The sequence below is a fragment of the Theropithecus gelada genome, chromosome 2 (assembly GCF_003255815.1).
Source record: "Theropithecus gelada isolate Dixy chromosome 2, Tgel_1.0, whole genome shotgun sequence".
NCBI lineage: Eukaryota > Metazoa > Chordata > Mammalia > Primates > Cercopithecidae > Theropithecus > Theropithecus gelada.
Window position 1 is genome coordinate 158,487,796 of NC_037669.1, and position 24,426 is coordinate 158,512,221.

General features: G+C 41.0%; 1 protein-coding gene across 3 annotated transcripts in view; it reads left to right on the forward strand.

The window, feature by feature from the left end:
- Positions 1-14,158, forward strand: part of TOPBP1 (DNA topoisomerase II binding protein 1) — a 65,441-nt gene extending 51,283 nt beyond the window's left edge. The window contains exons 25-28 of one of the 3 annotated variants that reach the window (XM_025376293.1): positions 1,226-1,363; positions 3,448-3,537; positions 3,713-3,874; positions 13,371-14,123. In XM_025376293.1, the coding sequence (XP_025232078.1) occupies positions 1,226-1,363; positions 3,448-3,537; positions 3,713-3,874; positions 13,371-13,514 (534 nt within the window). In that variant the 3' untranslated portion in view covers positions 13,515-14,123. Of the gene's footprint in view, positions 1-1,225; positions 1,364-3,447; positions 3,538-3,712; positions 3,875-13,370 lie in introns of all 3 variants that reach the window. The other 2 variants (XM_025376294.1, XM_025376292.1) reach the window with 2 other exon arrangements.
- Positions 14,159-24,426: the final 10,268 nt, after the last annotated feature.

The window sequence follows — 24,426 nt, forward strand, 5'->3', positions numbered from 1 at the left end:
CCTGCCTGGCCAACATGGTGAAACCCTCTCTACTAAAAATACAAAAATTAGCTGGGCATGGTGATGAGTACCTGTAATCCCAGCTACTCGGGAGGCTGAGGCAGGAGAATCACTTGAACCCAGGAGGCAGAGGTTGCAGTGAGCTGAGATCATGCCATTGCACTCCAGCCTGGGGGACAGAGTGAGACTCCATCTCAAAAAAAGTAAGTGTTGGCTGGCAGTGACTCATGCCACTTTTAGCACTTTGGGAGGCCAAGGCAGGAGGATGGCTTGAACCTAGGAGTTCAAGACCAGCCTGGGCAACATAGCAAGACTCCATCTCTACAAAAACTAAAAACAATTAGCTGGGCGTGGTGGTTCCCACTGAGTCCCAGGCTACCTAGGAGGCTGAATTGGGAGGATTGCTTGAGCCCAGGAGGTCAAATCAAGACCGTGTCTCTAAATAAAGCGCAGACAAATAAATTAATTTTATTTATTTAAGAAAGTAAATCTCAGATTTCATCACATTTGCTGACTGCTTATATAATTGAAATAACCAAATATGGCCAGTTAGAGTATACCAACTTTTTCAATAACAAAGCCAAACAATGAAACTTCACAGAGCCAGATTCACCTTTAATCACTTTTTAAGTGGTTTAATTTGAATGTCAGTGTTGTTTTTAATTGAAATAACATTTTCTTACTCAGAAAGTTTCAAGATTATCTCATTGTAAGCTTTCATCTTTACTACTAGCCTGTTAAACAAATTACTTGAAATATTTTGCTTCCTAACTGGTCATCACATGTAGGTTCAAAAATCATGTAGTTTTTGAAGCTTCTTATCAGGGTCCATTAGGGATCTCTTCTATAGACAGATAATCAAGTTGTCAGTACATACCTCCTCTGAGACTGTGTCCTTTTATGAAATTAGTCTTACAGCAGGTGAAGTTTGTCCATGTGAATATTACCAGTTGCCAAGATACTGCTATCCTTTTGTTTCTTAAAAATATATGTGATATTTTTCTGATTTCTAATTAAAAACCAAATATACTTGACTGTTGTATGAAACTAATCTACATTTCCTCCATGCAAATAAGACAATATTTACTTAGTACTCTCCGTATTAATAACAATTAAATGGATAGCTTTAACAGTCATTAGACTTTGGGCTCCGTGAGGAGCCCTGTGTGTTGCACAGTGGCTCCCCAGATTGTAGCAACTCAGATTTGTTGGACAAATTCTCTAGGAAGAAGACTATGAATGGGGGAGTAGTTCCATACTTGATGTTTTGACTGGAATCAATGTACAGCAACGAAGACTAGCACTTGCAGCTATGAGATGGAGAAAAAAAATCCAGCAAAGACAAGAATCTGGCATTGTTGAGGTATTAAAATACATAATTATATAGGTAATACAAATAGCATTCAGTATTGTGACTTTTTTTTTTTAAAGAGAACATACTTGAGGAAATAATGATTCTACTTACCTTTTCCCTTGATGTAAGATATATATATATATTTTTTTTTGATGGCTCTTTTAAAAATATTTACATATGTAAAATGTGGCCCATATTGCATTTCTTCCAAAGAATCTTTTCAGCATCTAATGTTAGGGGTTCTTGACCTGAGTCCATAGACCCTCTCAAAGGAATTTGTAGATCAAATCTGGGAAGGCCATGTACTTTGCATGGAGAGAAAAATACATCCTTATTTTTACTAACCTCTAATAGAAAATTAGCACTTCCTGTCTTTTTTTTTTTTAATTAGTCTACATCATGCTTTGAGAAAACTAGCACTTCCTTTAATTAAAGGTCTAGGCAACAAATCACAACACTATCAACTGTACCTGTAATTTTGCACTAACAGAAATCACGTTTCTGTTTTGCATTGTAATTGCAAGCATCTTGAAATACTGTTTGTGTTCACCAGTACTTTATATTATTTGTTAGCTGTTGGTTTATCAAGAGAAACTATTACTTAGGCCACATGTTCATGTTTCATAGTTCAGGAACACAAGTCAAAGACAAAATTCTGTGTATTAATGATTCAGTCCAAAGACATTCTTTATATTCCAAAATCACTTTGCATTCTGAAACATAATAGGACTCTTCATCTCAAAATCTTTCATGGAATCATAACTTCTGCAGAAATCTTCATATCCTTTCTGTTTTGGTTCAGCCACAGCAAAAAGAGCTGCAACCCTAGGGATGCAACGAATGCTCCCACAATATGAAATCACAGACACTTGACCAGAAGGCCACATATCTGAGGTTTCATCAAAGCACTGGAAGCCATGTTAGTTACTGTCTGCTACTTTAAAACTATAGTAGTTATTAGACCCACCACTAGGTCATATGATTTAATGCATTAATATAAAGCACATCTATAATTACATCACAAATTTGTTTTTAGTATTTTGATAACTGTCAATAAAATCGCTTCCTTTTGTAATCCTTTATATTTTAACATTTTCTAAAAATCACCCATAAGGTTTGGGAATTATATCTCAATGCAGCTATTATTTAGAGGAGTCTAATGACCAGACTGCCAAAGGGATCCATGGCTCACAAAAAGGTTAATTGTATTAGTTCGTTCTTACGCTGCTATGAAGAAACACCCGAGACTGGGTCATTTATAAAGGAAAGAGTTTAATTGACTCACAGTTCCACATGGCTACAGAGGCCTCAGGAAACTTACAGTCATGTAAGAAGCAAACACATCCTTCTTCACATGGTGGCAGGAGAGAGAAGTGCAGAGCAAAGTGGGGAAAAACCCCTTATAAAACCATCAGATCTCCTGAGAACTCACTATCACGAGAACAGCATAGGGGAACCACTCCCACCATCTGATTACCTCCCATGAGGTCCCTCCCCCAACACTTGGAGATTATAATTTGGATTACAATTCAAGATGAGATTTTGGGTGGGGATACAGCCAAACCATTACCAGAACCCCTGAGTTAAGTAGCCTTTTATGTTGTATTCTAAGTTCTCTGATATTTCCAAATCCTTATTAGCCATGATTCCCTCTCTTTTAGAGTAATTCTACTGGCTTTTGTTAGTTGTTATTCCCTGCCTAAATATTTTGTGTTTCTAATTTGCAAACATTTTTAAGAGAAGTAAAATGCAGGCTTCATCTAACCTAAGAAGCTGTGCTTTAAGCTCTTCCCTTGATTAATCATAAGAAAAAAAATACCAGAAAAGACTAAACATAAATCACACTGCTTTGTTTTAATGTTACCTAATCATTAAATGGTTTCTCAATCCTCAAGTATTTCTTGATGGCCTACTATGTGCCAGATACCATGGATTCACGTTTCAGTGTTCTGACCAGAGATAATTATACTGTGGCAAAAGTAAAGTTTATAAGATTTAATGACAAAACTGAGTCTACAGGCAAAATCATGTCTTACCTGTATTATTTTGTTATTTTCCAAATGATTTCACCACTGATTATTTTTTATTTGTAGGGAGCATTTAGTGGGTGGAAGGTTATTTTACATGTGGATCAGTCTCGAGAAGCAGGCTTCAAACGCCTTCTTCAGTCAGGAGGAGCAAAGGTTTGTATCATATTAATTTACTGACCTTTTTACATAAATAATTATCTAACCAAGATTGCTATAATCAGTTCTGCATTTTTTCTACTTTTTGAAATGGTAATCCTTAAGTACATATTACACAGCTGAACTACTTTGGAATACTGGTAGATTGTGATACTACTTGTTTTTTCATTAGGTGCTACCTGGTCATTCTGTACCTTTGTTTAAAGAGGCCACACATCTTTTTTCTGACTTGAATAAACTGAAACCAGATGACTCAGGAGTTAATATAACAGAAGCTGCTGCCCAGAACGTGTACTGCTTGAGAACAGAATACATTGCTGATTATCTCATGCAGGTTTGTGAGAGTCTATCCTTGACCTCATTACTAAAGATATGTTTATATGCATAGATAAGTAACTGCACAACAAAACCTTCAGCTCGTGATTAGTAGAACATTAGTCTCCTGTTATTCTCCTCTATTCAAGCCCTTTCAGTTTTATTCTATTTGTATTTTTTATAATAATGAACACATTATGTAAACATTTAGCTTGGAAGTTAAATATGAGAAGAGTATAAAAATCTAGCTACCTCTAAAGGCTTTAAAAATACCCTTTAAAATGTTGGAATATAAAGAAAGCAGAAATTGATTCCAGGAGTCCAAGAAGAAACATTTACCCAAAGGTCCTTTGGTTTTGTTGTCTGTTTGCTTTCATGTACTTTAAATACCTATGTTAGTTAGACACTGTGGTAAATGTACGCATTTGCTATATGGTGGGCTTACTACTGTCATATTCAGAATTGGCCTGTGTTGTGTAATTTGAATGGGGTAAGAAAAATCTTCCTGACACCAGAGTGCCTAAAAGGCCATCAGGAATCAGCAGGCCTGACACATAATCATAAGGATTAGATTTCATAATCATCATCTATGAAGGATTTCAAATGGGATGGTGTAGAAATAAGGGGAGGCCAGAACTCAAAGTCAGCTTTGCGATTTTGCTGCTTGTGTTTGCAGATTGCTCAGGATTTAATAGAATGCCTAAAACAGAAATGTGAAGCCGTTATACAGCAGAGGGCATACTGATTAGTATCCACTATTTTATCTAAGGTTTTCACTGAACGTGATGTTTTTGACATTCATTTAAGTTTCAGTGTATACCAGTAGTTCATTCCTTTTTATTGCTGAGTAGTATTTCTTTGTCTGAATATACCATAGTTTATTCATTTTCCTGTTGATGGACCCCTGGGCTGTTTGTCATCTTGGTTATCATTAGTAAAGCAACTAAAAATACACAGACTTTATTATGGACATATTTTTTCATTTCTCCTGGGTAAATAGGACAGAATTGCTGTGTAATAGAATAAGTAAATATTTCGTGTTTTTTTGTTTGTTTGGTCGGTTTTTTTTTTGAGACGGAGTCCCGCTCTGTGGCCCAAGCTGGAGTGCGGTGGCGAGATCTCCGCTCACTGCAAGCTCCGCCTCCTGGGTTCACACCATTCTCCTGCCTCAGCCTCCCGGGTAGCTGGGACTACCGGTGCCCGCCACCATGCCCGGCTAATTTTTTGTATTTTTAGTGGAGATGGGGTTTCACTGTATTAGCCAGGATGGTCTCGATCTCCTGACCTCGTGATCCACCTGCCTTGGCCTCCCAAAGTGCTGGGATTACAGGCGTGAGTCACCGTGCCCGGCCTAATATTTCATTTTTTAAGAAGCTGCCAGGCCTTTTGCAAAAGGGATTTTTACCATTTTATACTTCCCACCAATAATATAGGGATTGAGCATCCCAAATCCGAAAGTTAGAAATGGTACAAAATCCTAAACTTTTGAACACTGACGTGATGCTCAACGGAAGTGCTTATTGGAACATTTCTGATTTCTGGATTTCTGACGCTCAACCAGTAAATATAAATATTCCAAAATCTGAAATACTTCTCATTCCAAGCACTTCAGATAAGGGATACTCAATCTGTGTAAGCCTTCCAGTTATTCCATATTTTTGTCAACGTTTAGTGTTGACAATCATTTGATTTTTAGCCATATGGTAGGTTTACAGTGGGAGCACATTGTATCTCCCTGATGACTAAGGACATTGAGTGCTTTTTCTTTCATGGTTTGTGTGTTTGTTTGTTTTTTGGTGTGTGTGTGTATTCTCTAATATGTTTTCTAAAAAGTTATTGTTTTAGCTTTTATGTTTATCTCTATGACCTATTACAAATTAATTTTTCTTTATGCTGTGAGGTATGGACCAGAGTTGGTTTTTTCCCATATAGATATCTAGGTGTTCCAGCACCATTTGTTGAACAGATTTTCCTTTCCCACAAAAGCTTTGGCATCTTGATAAAAAATCAAATGATCGTGTTTTTGTTCTGTTTCATTATCTACTTGTTGATACGTTTCCTACTGTGTCTTGATTACTGTAGCTGTACAGCAACTTTTGAAGCTAGTATTAAGACTACAATTTTAGTTGTCTTTTTCAAGGTTATTTCGGTATTCCATGTCCTTTGCGTTTCCACATGGACTTTAGAATCAGCTTGTTAGTTTCTACAAAAAAAAAAAGAAAAAAAAAAGGCCTAGAGTGGTTAAGATTAGGATTGCACTGACTCTATAGATTAACTTGGGGACAGTTAACATCTTTACAGTATTGAGCATTTTATTCCATAAACCTAGAATGTCTCCAGTTAGGTCTTCTTTAATTTCTTTTTTTTTTGAGACGGAGTCTTGCTCTGTCGCCCAGGCTGGAGTGCAGTGGCTGGATCTCAGCTCACTGCAAGCTCCGCCTCCTGGGTTCACGCCATGCTCCTGCCTCAGCCTCCCGAGTAGCTGGGACTACAGGCGCCCGTCACCTCGCCCGGCTAGTTTTTTGTATTTTTTAGTAGAGATGGGGTTTCACCGTGTTAGCCAGGATGGTCTCGATCTCCTGACCTCGTGATCCACCCATCTCGGCCTCCCAAAGTGCTGGGATTACAGACTTGAGCCACCGCGCCCGGCCTCTTTAATTTCTTTCAGCAGCATTTTGTGGTTTTTCAGTAAGGGAACTTGCGTATCTTTTGTTAAACATATTCCTATTTTGTGATGCTATTGTAAATGAAAATTTTTAGATGTATGTTGATTTTTTTCTACCATTTGCTACCAATCCATAAGAGTATAAATTTTGTATATTATTATTTATTTATTTATTTATTTATTTATTTATTTATTTTTTTTTTTTTGAGACGGAGTCTCGCGCTGTGTCACCCAGGCTGGGGTGCAGTGGCGCGATCTCGGCTCACTGCAAGCTCCGCCTCCCAGGTTCACGCCATTCTCCTGCCTCAGCCTCCGAGTAGCTGGGACTACAGGCGCCCGCCACCACGCCCGGCTAGTTTTTTGTATTTTTAGTAGAGACGGGGTTTCACCATGTTAGCCAGGATGGTCTCGATCTCCTGACCTCGTGATCCGCCCGTCTCGGCCTCCCAAAGTGCTATTATTTATTTATTTTGAGGCAGGGTCTTACTCTGTTGTCCAGGCTGGAGTACAGTGGCGTGATCTTGGCTCACTGCAACCTCTGCCTCCCAGGCCCAAGAGATCCTCCCACCTCAGCCTCCAAAGTAACTAGGACTACAGGCATGTGCCACCATGCCCACCTAATTTTTTTTTGGCAGGGGGAAGGGGTAGAGACAGGGTTTTGCCAGGTTGACCAGGCTGGTCTCAAGCAATCCACCTGCCTCAGCCTCCCAAAGTGCTGGGATTACAGGTGTGAGCCACCGTGCCTTGCCTGTCAGTCTTTTATACCCTATGATCTTAATAAAATTCACTTAATACAATTAGTACCTTAGGCTTTCCTACATAAGCAGTCGTTTTATCTACAAAGAGATTTGTGGATTGTCCCTTCCTTATGCCTTTTATTTCTTGTTGTCTTACATGACTAGGACCTCAGTATGCTGCTGAACAGAAGTGATGAGATTGGCCTCCTTATCTCCTTGTCCCTAGCCTAGGTGGAAAGTGTTCAATATTTCACCAGTAGTTCACCACTTATAGGTTCTTAGATTTCTTTTCCAGATTGAGGAAGAGCCCTTTTATTCCTAGTTTACTAAGATTTCTTTTTCATCATTAATTGGGGTTAACTTTTGTTAAATGTCTTTTTCTACTTCTGTTGGAGTTGTTATAAGGTTTTTCTCTTTCATTCTATTACTATGGGAAATTGCATACATTTTCAGATGTTAAGTTTCATGTATCAATCCCATTTGATCATGGCATATTAATCTTTGTATATATTGCTAGATTTATTTGATGAAGAATTTTTAAAATCTGTTTTCAGGATGGGATATTGGTATGTAATTCTCATTTTTTGTAATGTTTTGTCATATTTTGGTATTAGGGTTTTGCTGGCATCATAAACAAGGTGGGAAGTGCTCCCTTGGTTTTCTCAAAGAATTTGTGTAAGATGCCTATTTCTTCCTTGAATATTTGAAGGTCTGGAGTTTTCTTTTTTATTTTATTTTATGTTTTTGAGACATGTTCTGGCTCTGTTGCCCACACTGGAGTGCAATGGCATGATCTCAGCTCACTGCAACCTCCGCTTCCTGTGCTCAAACAATCCTTCTACCTCAGCCTCCTGGGTAGCTGAGACTACAAGCGCACACTACCACTCTCGGCTAATCTTTGTATTTTTGGTAGAGACGGGGTTTCACCATGCTGGACTGAAGCGATCCCCTCGGCCTCCCAAAGTCCTAGGATTATAGGCATAAGCCACCTGACCTGGAGTTTTCTCATTTTTTTTTTTTTTTTTTAAGATGGAGTCTCGCTGTCTCACCCAGCCTGGAGTGCAGTGGCGCAATATCAGCTCGCTGCAACCTCCACCTCCCAGGTTCAAGTGATTCTTCTGCCTCAGCCTCCCAAGTAGCTGGGATTATAGGCATGAGTTGCCATGCCTGGCTGATTTTTGTATTTTTAGTATAAACGGGGTTTTAACCATGTTGGCCAGGCTGGTCTCGAACTCCTGACCTCAGGTGATCCACCTGCCTTGGCCTCCCAAAGTGCTGGCATTACAGTCGTGAACCACTGCACCCAACCTGGAGATTTCTTTATACGTGGTTTTTGGTACCAAATTTTCTTTACTAGATACAGAGCTTTTCCTATTTTCTGTTTCATTATATGTCAGTTTTTAATAACTGGTAATTTTCAAATAATATGTCCATTTCATCTTATCAAATTTGTTGGCATAAAGTTCTTCATAATATTATTATTATCCTTTTAGTGTAATAAGTTTATTCCTGCCTGGGCACGGTGGCACACAGGCCTGTAATCTCAACACTTTGGGAGACTGAGGTGGGCAGATCATTTGAGGTCAGGAGTTTGAGACCAGCCTGGCCAACATAGTGAAACCCCATCTCTACTAAAAATACAAAACAATTAGCTGGGCCTGGTGGCGTGTGCCTGTAGTCCCAGCTGCTCAGGAGGCTGAGGCAGGAGAATCGCTTGAACCTGGGAGGCAGAGGTTGCAGTGGGACGAGATCATGCCACCGCACTCCAGCCTGGGCGACAGAGCAAGACTCCGTTTCAAAATAAATAAATAAATAAATAAGTTTATTCCTGATATTGGCAACTTGTGTTCATTTATAGCTGACTTATTTAGGATTCTGTTGTTTAGTTCCTAAATATAAGAGGATTTTTTTCTATCTTTTTAATTTGTGATTGCTCATTGAATTCCATTGTAATCACAGAACATACTCTCTGATTTTAATTATTTTAAAATTATTGAGACTTGTTTTATCGCCCAGCTTCATCTCTCTTAATGAACGTATCGTGTATGTGAAAGATTTTATATTCTACAGTTGTTGGGTGTTATGTTCTGAAAATATCAAATAGGTCAATGTGGTTGATAATGTTGATCAGATTTCCTGTGTATGTGGTTTTTTTTGGTTGTTTAGTTATATCAATTACTGATACTAAAATCTCCAGCTGATTGTGGAATTGTCTGTTTTTTCTCTTTAATTCTGTCAGCTTTTACCCCATTTATTTCAAACTTTGTTGCTAGCTGTTACCCATGTGTAATTTCTGTGATTTTCACATATTGATCCTTTGTTATAACTTGAATCTCTGGGCTTATTCTGCCTTAATGTACATTATCTGAGGTTAATATAGCCTTTTCCTATTTAGTCTGTGTCATGATATCTCTTTTCATGGTTTTTAATTTTAAACTTGTCTGTGTCTTATTATTTAAAATGGCTTTCTTGTAGACAGGATATAGTTGGGCCTTGCTTTTTTATTCTTTGGAGTGTTCAGTCCATCAGGTAATTATTGATATGATTGGATTTAGGGATGGGGTTTTTTGCTGTTTGTTTTCTATTTGTTCTTTGTCCTTGTTCTTCTTTTTCTTTCTTGGCTTTTTTTGTATTAGTTTAATATTTTTAGAATTGTATTTTATCCATTGGCCTTCTAAAGCAAAAATATATTGACCTTTTGGAGGGAGGAGTATTTATATGTAGATTATACATTACTTACTGAGGCCGGGCACGGTGGCTCACACTTGCAATCCCAGCATTTTGTGAGGCCAAGGCGGGCAGATCACCTGAGGTCAGGAGTTCGAGACTAGCCTGGCCAATATGGTGAAACCCTGTCTCTACTAAAAATACAAAAATTAGTTGGGTGTGGTGGTGCACACCTGTAATCCCAGCTGTTTGGGAGACTAAGGCAGGATAATCACTTGAACGTGGGAGGCAGAGACTGCAGTGAGCCAAGATCGCACCTCTGCACTCCAGCCTAGGTGACAAGAGTGAAACTCTGCTTCAAAAAAAAAAAAAAGATCTCTTGCATCCAAGTTGGTTCATTTGCTTCCCCTGTCCTTTATACCAGGGGTCACTAAACTGTGGCCCCATGGCCATATCTGGCCCACTGCCTATTTTATAAATAAAGGTTTGTTGGAATACAGCCATACTTACTCATTTATGTATTCTCTGTGGCTGCTTTTGCACTATAATGGCAGAGTTAAGTAGTTTCAGCACAAATCATCTATCCCACAAAATCTAAAATATTTCTGAGTTTTTACAGAGGGTATGCTGACCTCTGCTTTATGCAGTAGTTGTCATAGTTTTTACATCTACATCTTATAGCCCCAAATAAGATTTTACTTCAAATAGGTTTTGCTTTTAACACTTCTGTGCATTTTGAGGAAACTAAAATAAAAAATAGTATTTTATAATTACTCTCACGTATACCAGTTTGAGAGTCATTTTTTCCTGAAGATCCGAGTTTCCATCTGATTACATTTTCCTTCAGCCTGAAGAACTAACTTTAGTTTGGAGTGCGGGTCGATTGGGGATCAATTCTAGCTTTCTGTTATATGAAATGTCTGTTCTACCTTCATTCTTGAAGGACATTTTTGCAGGATACAGAATTTTAGATTGACGGGTTTTTTTCTTTTATTAAGGACTTCACTGTCTGCTGGCCTCCATTGTTTCTGTTGAGAAATCAGTGATGGTCATTTGAATTGTTCCCTTGTATTCAATGTGTCATTTTTTCCTGGCTGCTCAATAGTTTCTTCGTCTTTGGTTTTCAACCATTTGATATATCCAGGTGTGGTTTTCTTCGTATTAATCCTGCCTGGTGTCTGCAGAGCTTCTTGAATCTGCAAACTTAACACCTTTCACCAGGTTTGGGAAATTTTGGCCATTATTTCTTCAAATATTTTTTCTGCTCCATTCTTTCCTCACTGTCTGCAAATTCAGTTACTTATGTTAGAACTTTTTATTTGTCCCATGTGTTCCTAAGGCCATGTTCACTTTTTTGCAATCTTTTTTTGTGTTCTTTTGATTGCTGATTCCTATTTATCTGCCTCCAACTTCACTGATTGTGTTCCTGTTATCATCATCCTGCTCTGAAGCCCATCTAGTGAGACTTTTGATTTTTTTTTTTTTTTTTTTTAATAGAGATGGGTTCCCATCATGTTGCCCTGGCTGGTCTCAAACTTCTGGGCTCAAGCGTTCCTCCCACCGAGCAGTGTATGAATGATCGAGTTTCTGTGTCCTCATGAGCATTTAGCGATATCAGTGCTTTTTATTTTTGCCTTTTCAGTAGGTATAGTGATACCTACTACACCTGGCTAATTTTCTTGTTGTCTCTTGGGATTGTTTCCTCCTTAGAATGTCCAGCAGCATTTGTTCAGAAAACTGTCTTTTCTTCACTGAGTTGCTTTTGCACCTTTGTCAAAATTCAGTTGATTTGGCCCGGTGCAGCTCAGTGGATAACTTGAGGTCAGTTCCAGGCGAGCCTGGCCAACAGGGCAAAACCCCATCTCTACTAAAAAGACAAAAATTATCCAGGCATGGTGGCGCATGCCTGTAGGCCCAGCTACTCAGGAGGTTGAGGCAGGAGAATCGCTTGAACCCAGGAGGCTGAGGTTGCAGTGAGCTAAGATCGCACCATTGCATTCTAGCCTGGGCAACAAGAGCGAGACTCCATCTCAAAAAAAAAAAAAAAATTCATTTGGTCATATTTATGTGAGTCTGTTTCTGGGTTCTCTTTTCAATTCCATTGATCCATGTGTCTGTCTGTCCCTCTCTAATACTGCCCTGTCTTGATAACTATATAAACTCCAGTATCAGCTGGGGATTCCTTCCACTTTATTCCTCTTTCAAGATTGTTTTAGCTATTGTAGCAGCTTTTCTTTGCCTGTATCTTTTTATGTAAATTTTAAAATAAGCTTATGTATGTCTATAAAAACCTTGTTGCGATTTTGATAGGAATTTCATTAAACTTACAGATCATTTTGAATCAGCATCTTTACCACATTGAGTCTTCCATGAACATGACATTTCTTTCTATTAATTTAGATGGTCTTTAATTTTTCATAAACATTTTGTAATTTTCAGTATATAGATCCTATATATGTTTTTTTAAGCTTATGCCTAAGTATTTCTGTTTATTTGAATGATTCATTTTTTCTTAAGAATGGGTCATGTTTTGCTTCTTTACAAAGCAGTTGCTTAATTTTGGATATATTCTGGACGTCATGAATAAGTTGTAGAAACTTTAGATTCAAGTCCGGCATGGTGGTACGCCTGTAGTCCTAGCTACTTGGGAGGCTGAGACAGGAGGATTGCTTCAGCTCAGGAGTTTGAGACCAGCCTGTGCAACACAACAAGACCCCTATCTCCCCGCAAAAAAGAAACTCTAGATTCTGTTCTTCTGCTCCTCCAAAGAGTACTGTGTTGTTTAACAGGGAGTTTACTTCATACACTGTGTTTGCGTCCCCAGCCCCACATTTGCTAGGTTTGTTTATTCTCCAGGGTCTGTGGTTGCTTTTAGTATATTTTGGTCAGTGTTTGTAGTTGTTATCCATGGAAGAATTGAATCAAAAGGCATTTACTTAGTATTTTGTGGTGATTCATTTTCAGGTTGCCCAGTCTGCCATATTGCTAGAAAATTAAGTTTTATTACACTTATAATAAGGGGGAAAAGATCCATTTCTTCTATGTTGGGAAATGGTTGTGGTTGAAAAATGCAAGGGTTTTGGAGTCAGATCGGTTATGAATTTTGGCTTTACTACCTGCTAGTTATGTGACACTGGTTGTTTTATTTAACCTTTTTATTTTATCTCTAAAATGGGGATTAAAAACACCAATATGGAATGTTTGTAAGATCTGAGCTAGCCGCACTCTGCCTGAGCGATACACGTATTTCTCTGACAACAGGTGAGGCTTTGTCCTACGGGGTCCATTTTGTTTAATTTACTGGAACCTAGGAATGAATATGCATTTTCCTTGACGTTTGTCAGATTCATCCTTGAGAGGTCGGAGATTTAAAGAAAAAAATCTATTACTGGATCATGCAAATGTTTGAAATCATTTAAAAAAATCATTTATTTTTCCTTTTATAGGAATCACCTCCTCATGTAGAAAATTACTGTCTACCAGAAGCTATTTCATTTCTTCAGAATAATAAGGAACTTGGGACTGGATTATCACAAAAGAGGAAAGCTCCTACAGAAAAAAATAAAATGAAACGACCTAGAGTACACTAATCGCATCTACTCTTTAGTTACCAAACATTAAATGTTTTTAAAAATTGAAAGCCTGAATGTGACTGTGGCGGATTTGGGTCGTAGTTTAAGGATGAGTGCCTGAAGGCTTCCGCCTCAGAGTATAATGATGACCCTTCTTGAGTTTTGAACACCTGAAATTTTAATCACTGCAATATTAACTGTTTCTTAATAAAAAGTTACCTGAAATAACAACAAAGTACAGCTCCTCAGCTAGCTTGCTGTTAAACCACATTGAAGTATGTTAGAAGATATTTATTTTTCTTGTAAATATCTGAAGCTATAGCTTAGTGGAAATTTTAGCAAGGTGATGGATTTTGCTTTAGAAAGTCTGCCTTACAAATTCATAACAACAAGATTTGTCAATCAGCATTTATTCATGTTTTCCCTGATTTTTATCTTCTCACCATTTTACCTCTTTTAACAGGAGCCTGAGCACAAGGTTTAGTGAAGAAGCTGGGGCTATAAATGTGTGTGTATATATGTATATGTATGTTTGTACAAATCTCCATGATGTTTGCCAAGTTTGGGTGCCAAAACTTGGAAAATGTGATAATAAAGAATAAAAGTAGTGACTCAAATTAGTATTAAGATGTGTTTACATAGATGAATTTTTAAAAAGAGCACCCTGGCATCTCTTCTTCTGTTGAAGCAACAAAACATTTATGTAACTTAACTTAAAAAATGAATTGCAGGGGGCTGGGGGCTGGGTGCTGGGTGCTGGGTGCGGTGGCTCACGCCTGTGATCCCAGCACTTTGGAAGGCTGAGGCAGGCGGATCACCTGAGATCTGGAGTTTGAAACCAGCCTGACCAACATGGAGAAACCCTGTCTCTACTAAAAATACAAAAAATTAGCCGGGTGTGGTGGCACATGCCTGTAATCCCAGCTACTTGGGAGGCTGCGGCAGGAGAATCGCTTGAACCTGGGAGGTGGAGGTTGCAGTGAGCTGAGATCCATTGCACTCCAGCCTAGGCAACAAGAATAAAACTCCGTCTCAAAGAAGAAAAAAAAAAAAATTGCAGGCCAGGCACGGTGGCTCATGCCTGTAATCCTACCACTTTGGGAGGCCAAGGTGGGTGGATCGCTTGAACCCGGGAGTTTAAGACCAGCCTGGACAACATGGCGAAACTTCATCTGTACAAAAAATAGCAAAAAATCAGTCGGGCATGGTGTCTGATGCCTGTAGTCCCAGCTACTTGGGGCATGAGAATTACTTGAATTCAGGAGGCAGAGGTTGCAGTGAGCCAAAATCATGCCACTGCAACTCCAGCCTGGGCGACAGAATGAGACCCTGTCTCAAAAAAATAAATGAATTGCTTGTTAACATTTCTGATGTTTGTTATTTAGAATATTGCCCCATTAGATTAAAACATAATGTTATTGGAACTCTGTATTGCATTAGCCTTTATTATGCTAAACCTAAACACCTAATACTACATGTGTTAACAGAATTCTCTATAAATACACCTAATTTCATTTGAAGGACAAACTAGAATCCGTTAGGAATGTAATTTTGATGTAAACTGTTCAATTCCAAATGACTTTTCGAAAGGCAGATTCAAATAGTGAAGGAGAGAGCGCTCAACTTGGACACAAAATCCCTTAAATTTTCATCAGATTTTCTTCAAAATGGAGTAGAGGGTATCCCTGTTGCTAGAGGATTGGTCCTTCAGAGTTTTCAGCTTTGAGCTAGTTCACAGCTTAGGACAATACAAATTCTGCACAGAGAAATAGGTAGCATTATGGTGTAAACTGTCTCCCTCCCACCAAACAAAACCACATGGGCGTCTTTATCAGAACTATTTTATTTTAGCTGAATCATTTTGTGGATATATAGTATGTTTCCCTGAATTTTATTACTCAGAATTCTTTGAAATAGGCCAGGTGCAATGGCTCACGCTTGTAATCCCAGTACTTTGGGAGACCAAGTTGGACAGATCACTTGAGGTCAGGAGTCTGAGACCAGCCTGGCCAACATGGCGAAACCCCATCTCTACTAAAAATACAAAAATTAGCCAGGTGTGCTAGCACATGCCTGTAATCCCAGCTATGCAGGAGGCGGAGGCAGGAGAATCACTTGAACCAGGAGGTGGAGGTTGCAGTGAGCTGAGATCGCACCACTGCACTCTAGCCTGGGTGACAGAGTGAGAGACTCCATCTCAAAAAAATAAATAAAATAAATTCTTTGAAATAGTTTTTAAGTTACCTAATCTACCACTTTCTTTTCTGCCAAAATTATGGTTTTCCAGTTCAAACTTAGACACACAGTTTACCATTTAAGGCTCCAGGTCTCAGTTTCTCCTCCTGACTTTCCAGCATCTGCCTATACCCTGTATAAGCCACTTGAACTCTGGGTTTGGCTCTTAATCTGTAAATGTCCTAATGCCAGCAACAATATCCTCTTATATGCAAATAATACCAAGCATAGGTAGTCTTCTTGTTTAAAAAGGGGAGGGGGCAGAACTTGTCTTAATTAGATTATTCTGAGTTTCTTTTCTGGATTGCTACAGTATTTTAATCTGTGATATTTATCACCTTATATCCCTTCACGAATTTTCATGTGTGTTAGTCTGATCTCACTAACATTCGTTAATTCAGCAAGAAGGAATCCTCAACGTGTGCCTAGGATTCAGCAACAAACCACCTGGAACACATGGTCTCTTAGAACTTAGATAGGAATCCTTACTGTAAATTCAGTACTCAATTATACTCAGATGTAGTATTTACAGTGTTATGGACTGAGCTGTGTCCCCCTAAAATTCACAGGTTAAAGCCTAACCCGCTATGTGATTGTAGACGGAGCGTTTATAAGGGGGTTAAATGAGGTCACAAGAATGAGTCCCTAACCCAACAGGACTAGTGTCCTGTTAAGTGACTAGTGTCCTGGTAAGAAGAGGGAGGTACACCAGGAGTTTGCCTGCACGGAGGAAAAGCCCTGTGAGGACATGGGGAAGGCAGCTATCTGTCTACACACCAGGAAGGAAGGTCTCACCAGATAGCCATGCTGGCCGTCTCCTTGATTTTGGATTTCCAGCCTCCAGAACTGTGAAAAATAAATTTCTGTTTAAGCCACTCAGCCTGTGGTGTTTTGTGGCAGCCTGAGCAGACCAGTAACAATATTAACAGTGATAAAAAGTTCTTCCTTTGGGGCCTGAGATGCCTGGGAGTGGAACAGGCTGTTTTGTGTATGAGCATTTTTTAGGGTAGAGTTCATCATTCTAGAGTTTGGATCCGTGACTTTCTACCCAAAGGTCACAAACCACTGCTGTAATGCAAACTTATTATTTCACAGTTACACCTCTCACCTAGAAGTGCTTTAATACAGGCTACTTCGTATCAGGGCTTGGTTTCCTTCTGACCCTTCGAGACATAAAAATCATTATTAGCTTGAGGCCATACAAAAATAAGCAGTGGGCCATCGTTGACTGATCCTTATTCTCTATCCCTAAAAAGATTTTAAAATCTAGATCTGTCAACAAGCAAAGCACCCAGCTCTTTGTTTGTTTGTTTGTTTTTGAGATGGAGTCTTGCTCTGTTGCCCAGGCTGGAGTACAGTGGCATGATATCGGCTCACTGCAACCTCTGCCTCCTGGGTCCAAGCCAGCCTCCTGGGCTCACGCCATTCTCCTGCCTCAGCCTGCTGAGTAGCTGGGACTACAGACACATGCCACCACCCCCAGCTAATTTTTCCATTTTTGTAGAGATGGGGTTTCACCATGTTGGCCAGGCTGGTCTCAAACTTCTGACCTCAAGTGATCTGCCCGCCTCAGCCTCTCAAAGTGCTGGGATTACAGGTGTGAGCCACCACAGCTCCTTTTCTACCATCCTGAGTAGCAGTCTATGGCAGACATACTTGACAACAATAACTCAGGCATACCCTGGGAAGTGACCCTGTGGTCTAAGAAGAATGTATGTTTGGAGTTCCAAGTTAAGGAATCCAGGGGTGGCCAATCCAGAGGCTCTCCTTATCAGTGAAGGACGTCCATACCCCTGCCCCATTCCTTGGAATGCAGGCTGTATAGGGAATGGTGGCCCTTTGTATTGGATTAAGTGGAAGTTGCTAGGTAGAGGTTGCTAAGTGAAAATATGTTAAACTGCATGCTTTTTAAAAACAGTAGCAATTTATGGATGGGCACAGTGGCTCACGCCTGTAATCCCAGCACTTTGGGAGGCCAACGTGGGTGGATCATGAGGTCAGGAGATCGAGATCATCCTGGCTAACATGGTGAAACCCCCTCTCTACTAAAGATACAAAAAAAAAAAAAAAAAATTAGCCAGGTGTGGTGGTGTGCACCTGTAGCCCCAGCTGCCAGGGAGGCTGAGGCAGGAGAATGGCATGTACCCGGGAGGCAGAGCTTGCACTGAGCCGAGATTGCACCACTGCACTCCAGCCTGGGTGACAGAGCAAGATTCCATCTCAAAACAAAAACAAAAACAAAAAACAGTACCAATTTTCCTGTCCAGCCCACTGCTCCTGGACTGCTGTGTAATGTAAGTCCACAATAAACCCTATGTCTCATTCACTGTCTCCACATCTCTTCTTCAGCCTCCCTCACATGGCGCCATCCCCACTGGAGTCAATAGTCTGGCATGACAAGTAGTATCCATTATTAAGCAGAGCCATCTCATGCTTGTTTAACATTTGGAAATCTGCAATGAAAATTATCAAGTTTTGGCTGGGTGCGGTGGCTCACACCTGTAATCCTAGCACTTTGGGAGGCCGAGGCGGGCAGACCACTTGAGGTCAGCAGTTCGAGACCAGCCTGGCCAACATGGTGAAACCCTGTCTCTACTAATAATACAAGAAAATTAGCTGACTGGTGGCGGGGGCCTGTAATCCTAGCTACTCAGGAGACTGAGGCAGAATTGCTTGAACCCAAGAGGCCGAGTTTGCGGTGAGCCAAGATTGTGCCACTGCACTCCAGCCTGGGCGACAGAGTGAGACTCCATCTTAACAAAATGAAGACAACTGGGCCGGGTGCAGTGGTTCACGCCTGTAATCCCAGCACTTGGGAGGCTGAGGCAGGTGGATTGCTTAAGCCCAGGAGTTTGAGACCAGCCTGGGCAACAGAGATACCCCATCTCTACAAAAAAATTAATACAAACTTTTAAAAAAGACAACCGGATATGTGGCTCTCACGTGATGCACTAGAAGCACAGAACACAATCTGTGAAGTATTCTTGTCCCTACTGCTAATTAGACTCAAATTTGATTAAGCCTCTAGATCTTATTACCCAGAGTCAGGGAACACTGAGTAAAAACCACACTTGAAAAGGGAAACGTTAAAGAATTGTTAATGAGTAGAAGATAACTACTAAACAGGATTTTTCTAAAATATAAAAGTAGCAAGTGCAGAAAGCAACTACTACCCTAACAGAGTGAAGGGGAAGGAACTCGGACACTTAGAAGAGGACCCCACCCTCTCCTGAGACAGTTAACACCTCAGCAAATGATGTGAAGAAGTGCTGGAGACTACAGGCCTTGGCTGACCTAGAATCTTGCCACTAGGTGGCAGGAAAACTTACCAGGGGGCCCGGGTAGCAGCTGACCACGGGACGCAGTGTTGCAGTGGGGAGAAGCTTGCAGGAGGAGGGTGTGAGGTGCTGCTGAAACATGAGGGCTGCCACATGAACACTTCCAGGCTCTACCACATGCTCACCCACTGGCCACTGGAAAACAGCACACCAGGAAGGAGAGTCCCTTCTTCCTGCCCTAGCCTTCCGGTGTCTCCACAGTGCCCTCTATTGACAACATAGTCTGTCGATAATGGAGCCAGTTAATGCTGCCCTAGACCTCTGCTACTCTGCGATCCCACCACCCTCACTGAAGTCAGGGTGCCCATTTCAACGGCACAGTTGTGCATGGCCTACAAAGGAGAGCAACCACAGAGATTTCAAGCAGGCAGGTGCTCCCTTCACTAACGTATTTCTCAAAGTCTTAATTAAGAGAGTGTCTTCTGGGCCATCTCAAGATGTGGTTTGGGAGAGTGCACCTCAGCATTCCTATCTCCCTAAGCCGAATCCTTCCTCCATATCATGCTGTGGAAGCTCCGGCACCCCCAGTTCATTAAACATAGGCCAACTCCAAGTCCACGTTTCAGTCAACCAAGCAAGTAAGCCCTTAGAGCCTTAATGGGCTAATATTTAAATCCAGAATCTTTAACGTGCATCCCTGTGAATGAATTCAGCTCAATCTAGCATTATAGCTGGGATACTACCTGTTTATAGGAAACGTAGAAAAGCAATCAGTTAAATATAGAATGGAAAACAAGCCAAGTGACCAGGCTTCCTCAATAATTGGCAAAAAATTAAAAATAAGGTGAAGAAATTAAGGCTTAGAAAACTAAATGCAATGGGGCAGCCTTCTCCAGATTTTTTTTTTTTTTGAGATGGAGTTTCACTCTTGTTGCCCAGGCTAGAGTGCAATGGCGCAATCTCAGCTCACTGCAACCTCCGTCTCCCAGGTTCAAGAGATTCTCCTGCCTCAGCCTCCCGAATAGCTGGGATTACAGGCATGTACCACCACACCCAGCTAATTTTTTTGTATTTTTAGTAGAGACAGGGTTTCTCCATGTTGGTCAGGCTGGTCTCGAACTCCCAACCTCAGGCGATCCGCCCGCCTCGGCCTCTTAACGTGCTGGGATTACAGGCATGAGCCACCACGCCTGGCCTCAGTTTTTTTTTTTTTTTTTTTTTTTTAATGAATCAACTGTAAAGTGGCCATGCGAAATCAGAAGCTTTAACACACAGGATATCCTGTATTATAGAAATGCTTTTTAGGTGTGATAATGGTATTTTGATTGTTAAAACAGCCTTTATCTGTTGGTGAAATGTTTATGGAAGGAGTAGGTCTCAGATTAGATTTAAAATAACCCAGAAAATGTCGAGCATATTCACAGGTAAAATAAGAGACCACAAAGCGATAATTGTTGAAGCTGGGCCAGGGGTTGACGGACATTTACTGTGCTATTTTTTATTGTAAATGAAAATTCTCCTTGTAAAACATTCTTAAATAAAAATAAAATAAAATAAAATTCCAACCTCAGCAACTGAAAAAAAGGATAGTACGATTCACCTCAACATGAAGAACTTTCTTGGCCAGGCATGGTGGCTCACGCCTGTAATCCCAGCACTTCGGGAGGCCGAGGCGGGTGGATCACCTGAGGTCAGGAGTTCGAGACCAGCCTGGTCAACATGGCGAAACCCCGTCTCTACTAAAATACAAAAATTAGCTGGGAGTGGTGGCAGGCGCCTGTAGCCCCAGCTACTCGGGAGGCTGAGACAGGAGAAGTGCTTGAACCCGGGAGGTGGAGGTTGCAGTGAGCCGAGATTTTGCCACTGCACTCCAGCCTGGGCGACAGAGGGAGACTCCGTCTCAGGGAGAAAAAAAAAAAAAAGAACTTTCTGCTGCTTTGAGGGGAGACTGAAGAAGTCAGGCTCTGATGCAGTCCTGCTGACCTTGGGATGGGAACAGGGCAAAGAGCGTTTTCAAATCATTTTGAAGGAGCATTTGGTTCCCATGTTCCTTTTCTACCCTTACTTAAATCTAAGGAGAAGAGTGGAAGCAAAGCCTCATGGTTAAAAACATGCTGGAGCCGAAACACCTGGGTTGGAGTCCTGGCTCCTTCATTACTAGCTGTGACTCCAGGCAAGCTATTTAACCTTTCAGAACCTATTTTCCCCTATTTAAGGGGCTTTCAGGGTTAAACGAGTCAACATGTGTTACCTGTTTAGAACAATGCCTGGCTCAAGGTTAAAAACTATACAATTTTTAAAAATTCCAGTAAGTGATTTAACACTCTTGCCAGCTGGAGCTAAGGTTTTAAAAAAAGAAGAGGGGCCGGGTGCGGTGGCTCAAGCCTGTAATCCCAGCACTTTGGGAGGCCGAGACGGGCGGATCACAAGGTCAGGAGATCGAGACCACCCTGGCTAACCCGGTGAAACCCCGTCTTTACTAAAAAATACAAAAAACTAGCCGGGCGAGGTGGCGGGCGCCTGTAGTCCCAGCTACTGGGGAGGCTGAGGCGGGAGAATGGCGTGAACCCGGAAGGCGGAGCTTGCAGTGAGCTGAGATCTGGCCACTGCACTCCAGCCTGGGTGACAGAGCGAGACTCCATCTCAAAAAAAAATAAATAAAAATAAATAAAAATAAAAATAATAAAAAAAAATTTAAAAAGAAGAGGATGTCAGGGCAGAACAAAAGAACATTATGGGAGCTTGCAACCTCGTCTTCACCCCCATTACCATGGTGCCACTGAGGTTGGGAGTCCCTGACTTCCTTGTTTAATTCAGGTTCTAATTAAAGACATACATTTGAACTGTAAAATCAGAGAACTCCAGAAAGGAAGCCATAGTAGTCCCAGCAAGTTATAATAAAACCAAAGACAAACCTAAGAGATTCGAATCTGTGCCCACACCTCATTATGAAAAGATGCTTAAGTGTAACCCATATGACCTTTAAAAGGCAGGAACTGGTAAGGTGAGCCACAGACCCAGAGTGTGTAGGTGGCACAAGCTACACTTGGCCTGAGGTTCTGATTCCTAAATAGATGAGCTATAAGATTCCGCGGCTGAAAAAGCTTATCTCTGGTAAGGTTAATTAATGATGGTTGAATTCATAGTCACCCGGGAGAATAGCAGAATTCTAAAGAAACTCTTAAAACCCAGGGGTGCTATAACTGAGCAACATAATGAAAGGGCAAATTTAAAGTGGCTGGGGTAGTGTAAGGCAGATTAACATTTGCAGTGAGTAAACTCAGGAGTGGTCAGATCTGCTGTCAAGAGACAAGTCAAACAGCATGGAAGTATGTTGGAGAAGGATAACGAGTAGCTACAGAAGTTACATAGATGATGAGGCAGTTATCTAAGAAATGACAGATATTAAAAATGGTCTTTATGTATTAATAACGACTGAACTACAAAAATGTGTAGTTTTGTAAAAAATCAAAAACATTTAGTATTTCAGTTGACAAGTCTTTCCCTCCAACTTCAGTATCCACTTTCCCTCATTTAACAGTATCCAAAAATGCATTTAAGAATAGGATAATCCTTTCTGGTCTAAGAATGGGATTTCCTACTTGAGCTAGCCCTATGGTTGTCTTCCAACTGCCTATTAGGGAAATAATTTATCATTTTTTGACATAACCCAGTGGTTCCCAGATTTTGCTGCACATTAGAACTGTGGGACTTGAAAAACATTGCTCTGCTCAGGTCACACTCCATACCAATTAATTCAGAATGTCTGGATGTAGGAGTTGGGCATCAGTTTTTTGTTTTTTTGTTTTTTTTTGAGATGGAGTCTTGATCTGTAGCCCAGGCTGGAGTGCAATGGCACTATCTCAGCTCACTGCAAGCTCCGCCTCCCAGGTTCAAGTGATTCTTCTGCCTCAGCCTCCCGAGTAGCTGGGACTACAGGTGCCCACCACCATGCCCAGCTAATTTTTTTTTTTTTTTTGAGGCAGAGTTTTGCTCTTGTTGCCCAGGCTGGAGTGCAATGGCGTCATCTCAGCTTACCACAACCTCCACCTCCCAGGTTCAACCAGCTCTCCTGCCTCAGCCTCCTGAGTAGCTGGGATTACAGTCATGTGTCATCACGTCTGGCTAATTTTTTGTATTTTTAGTAGAGATGGGGTTTCTCCATGTTGGTTAGGATGGTCTCGAACTCCTGACCTCAGGTGATCCACCCACCTTGGCCTCCCAAAGTGCTGGGATTAAAGGCTTGAGCCATCACGCCCAGCCTAATTTTTGTATTTTTAGTAGAGATGGGGTTTCACCATGTTGGCTAGGCTGGATTTGAACTCCTGACCTCAGGTGATTCGCCCACCTGGGCCTCCCAAAATGCTGGGATTACAGGCATGAGCCACCATGCCTGGTGGGATTTTTTTTTGTTTTTTTTTTTTTTTTTTTAAGGATTCCCAGGTTATTCCAAAATGCAGCAGTTTGAGAACCATGGACATAATCTTAAAGAGTTGCCCCACTTCGGCCGGGCGCGGTGGCTCAAGCCTGTAATCCCAGCACTTTGGGAGGCCGAGACGGGCGGATCACGAGGTCAGGAGATCGAGACCATCCTGGCGAACACGGTGAAACCCCGTCTCTACTAAAAATACAAAAAAAAACTAGCCGGGCGAGGTGAGGGGCGCCTGTAGTCCCAGCTACTCGGGAGGCTGAGGCAGGAGAATGGCGGGAACCCGGGAGGCGGAGCTTGCAGTGAGCTGAGATGCGGCCACTGCACTCCAGCCTGGGTGACAGAGCCAGACTCTGTCTCAAAAAAAAAAAAAAAAAAAAAAAAAAAAAAAAAAGAGTTGCCCCACTTCTTATGATGAAAATTGCGAAAGCCGGGTGCTACTCTCCATCATATTTGGAGATGAACCATTTTACAGAAGTTTCTTGCATGCTTTGACTGGATCCCTGAATGGTTCGGTTAAGGGATTAAAAAGACTTTTAAAGTCGATGACTTAAATCCTACCCACCATCTGTATTACTATATCCAATTATTTAGAATTCCAGTTCCCACTTGGGCTGCAAATTCAAAAGGATTGAACTGCCTTAATGATTACTTTTACATATATCCTAAATTCCTGATGTGAACATAATTCCTATTTTAGATAATATAAATATGATTATTTAAAGCAATTATTTCTAAGGCCAGGCGTGATGGCTCACGCCTGTAATCCCAGCACTTTGAGAGGCCAAGGCAGGCAGATTACTTGAGGTTAGGAGTTCGAGACCAGCCTGGACAACATGGGGAAACCCTGTCTCCACTAATACATACGTACATCCACATACATAAAATATCTGGGCGTGGTGGCATGTGCCTGTAATCCCGGCTACGGGGGAGGCTAAGGCATGAGAATTCCTCGAACCTGGGAGACACAGGTGTGGTGAGCTGGGAT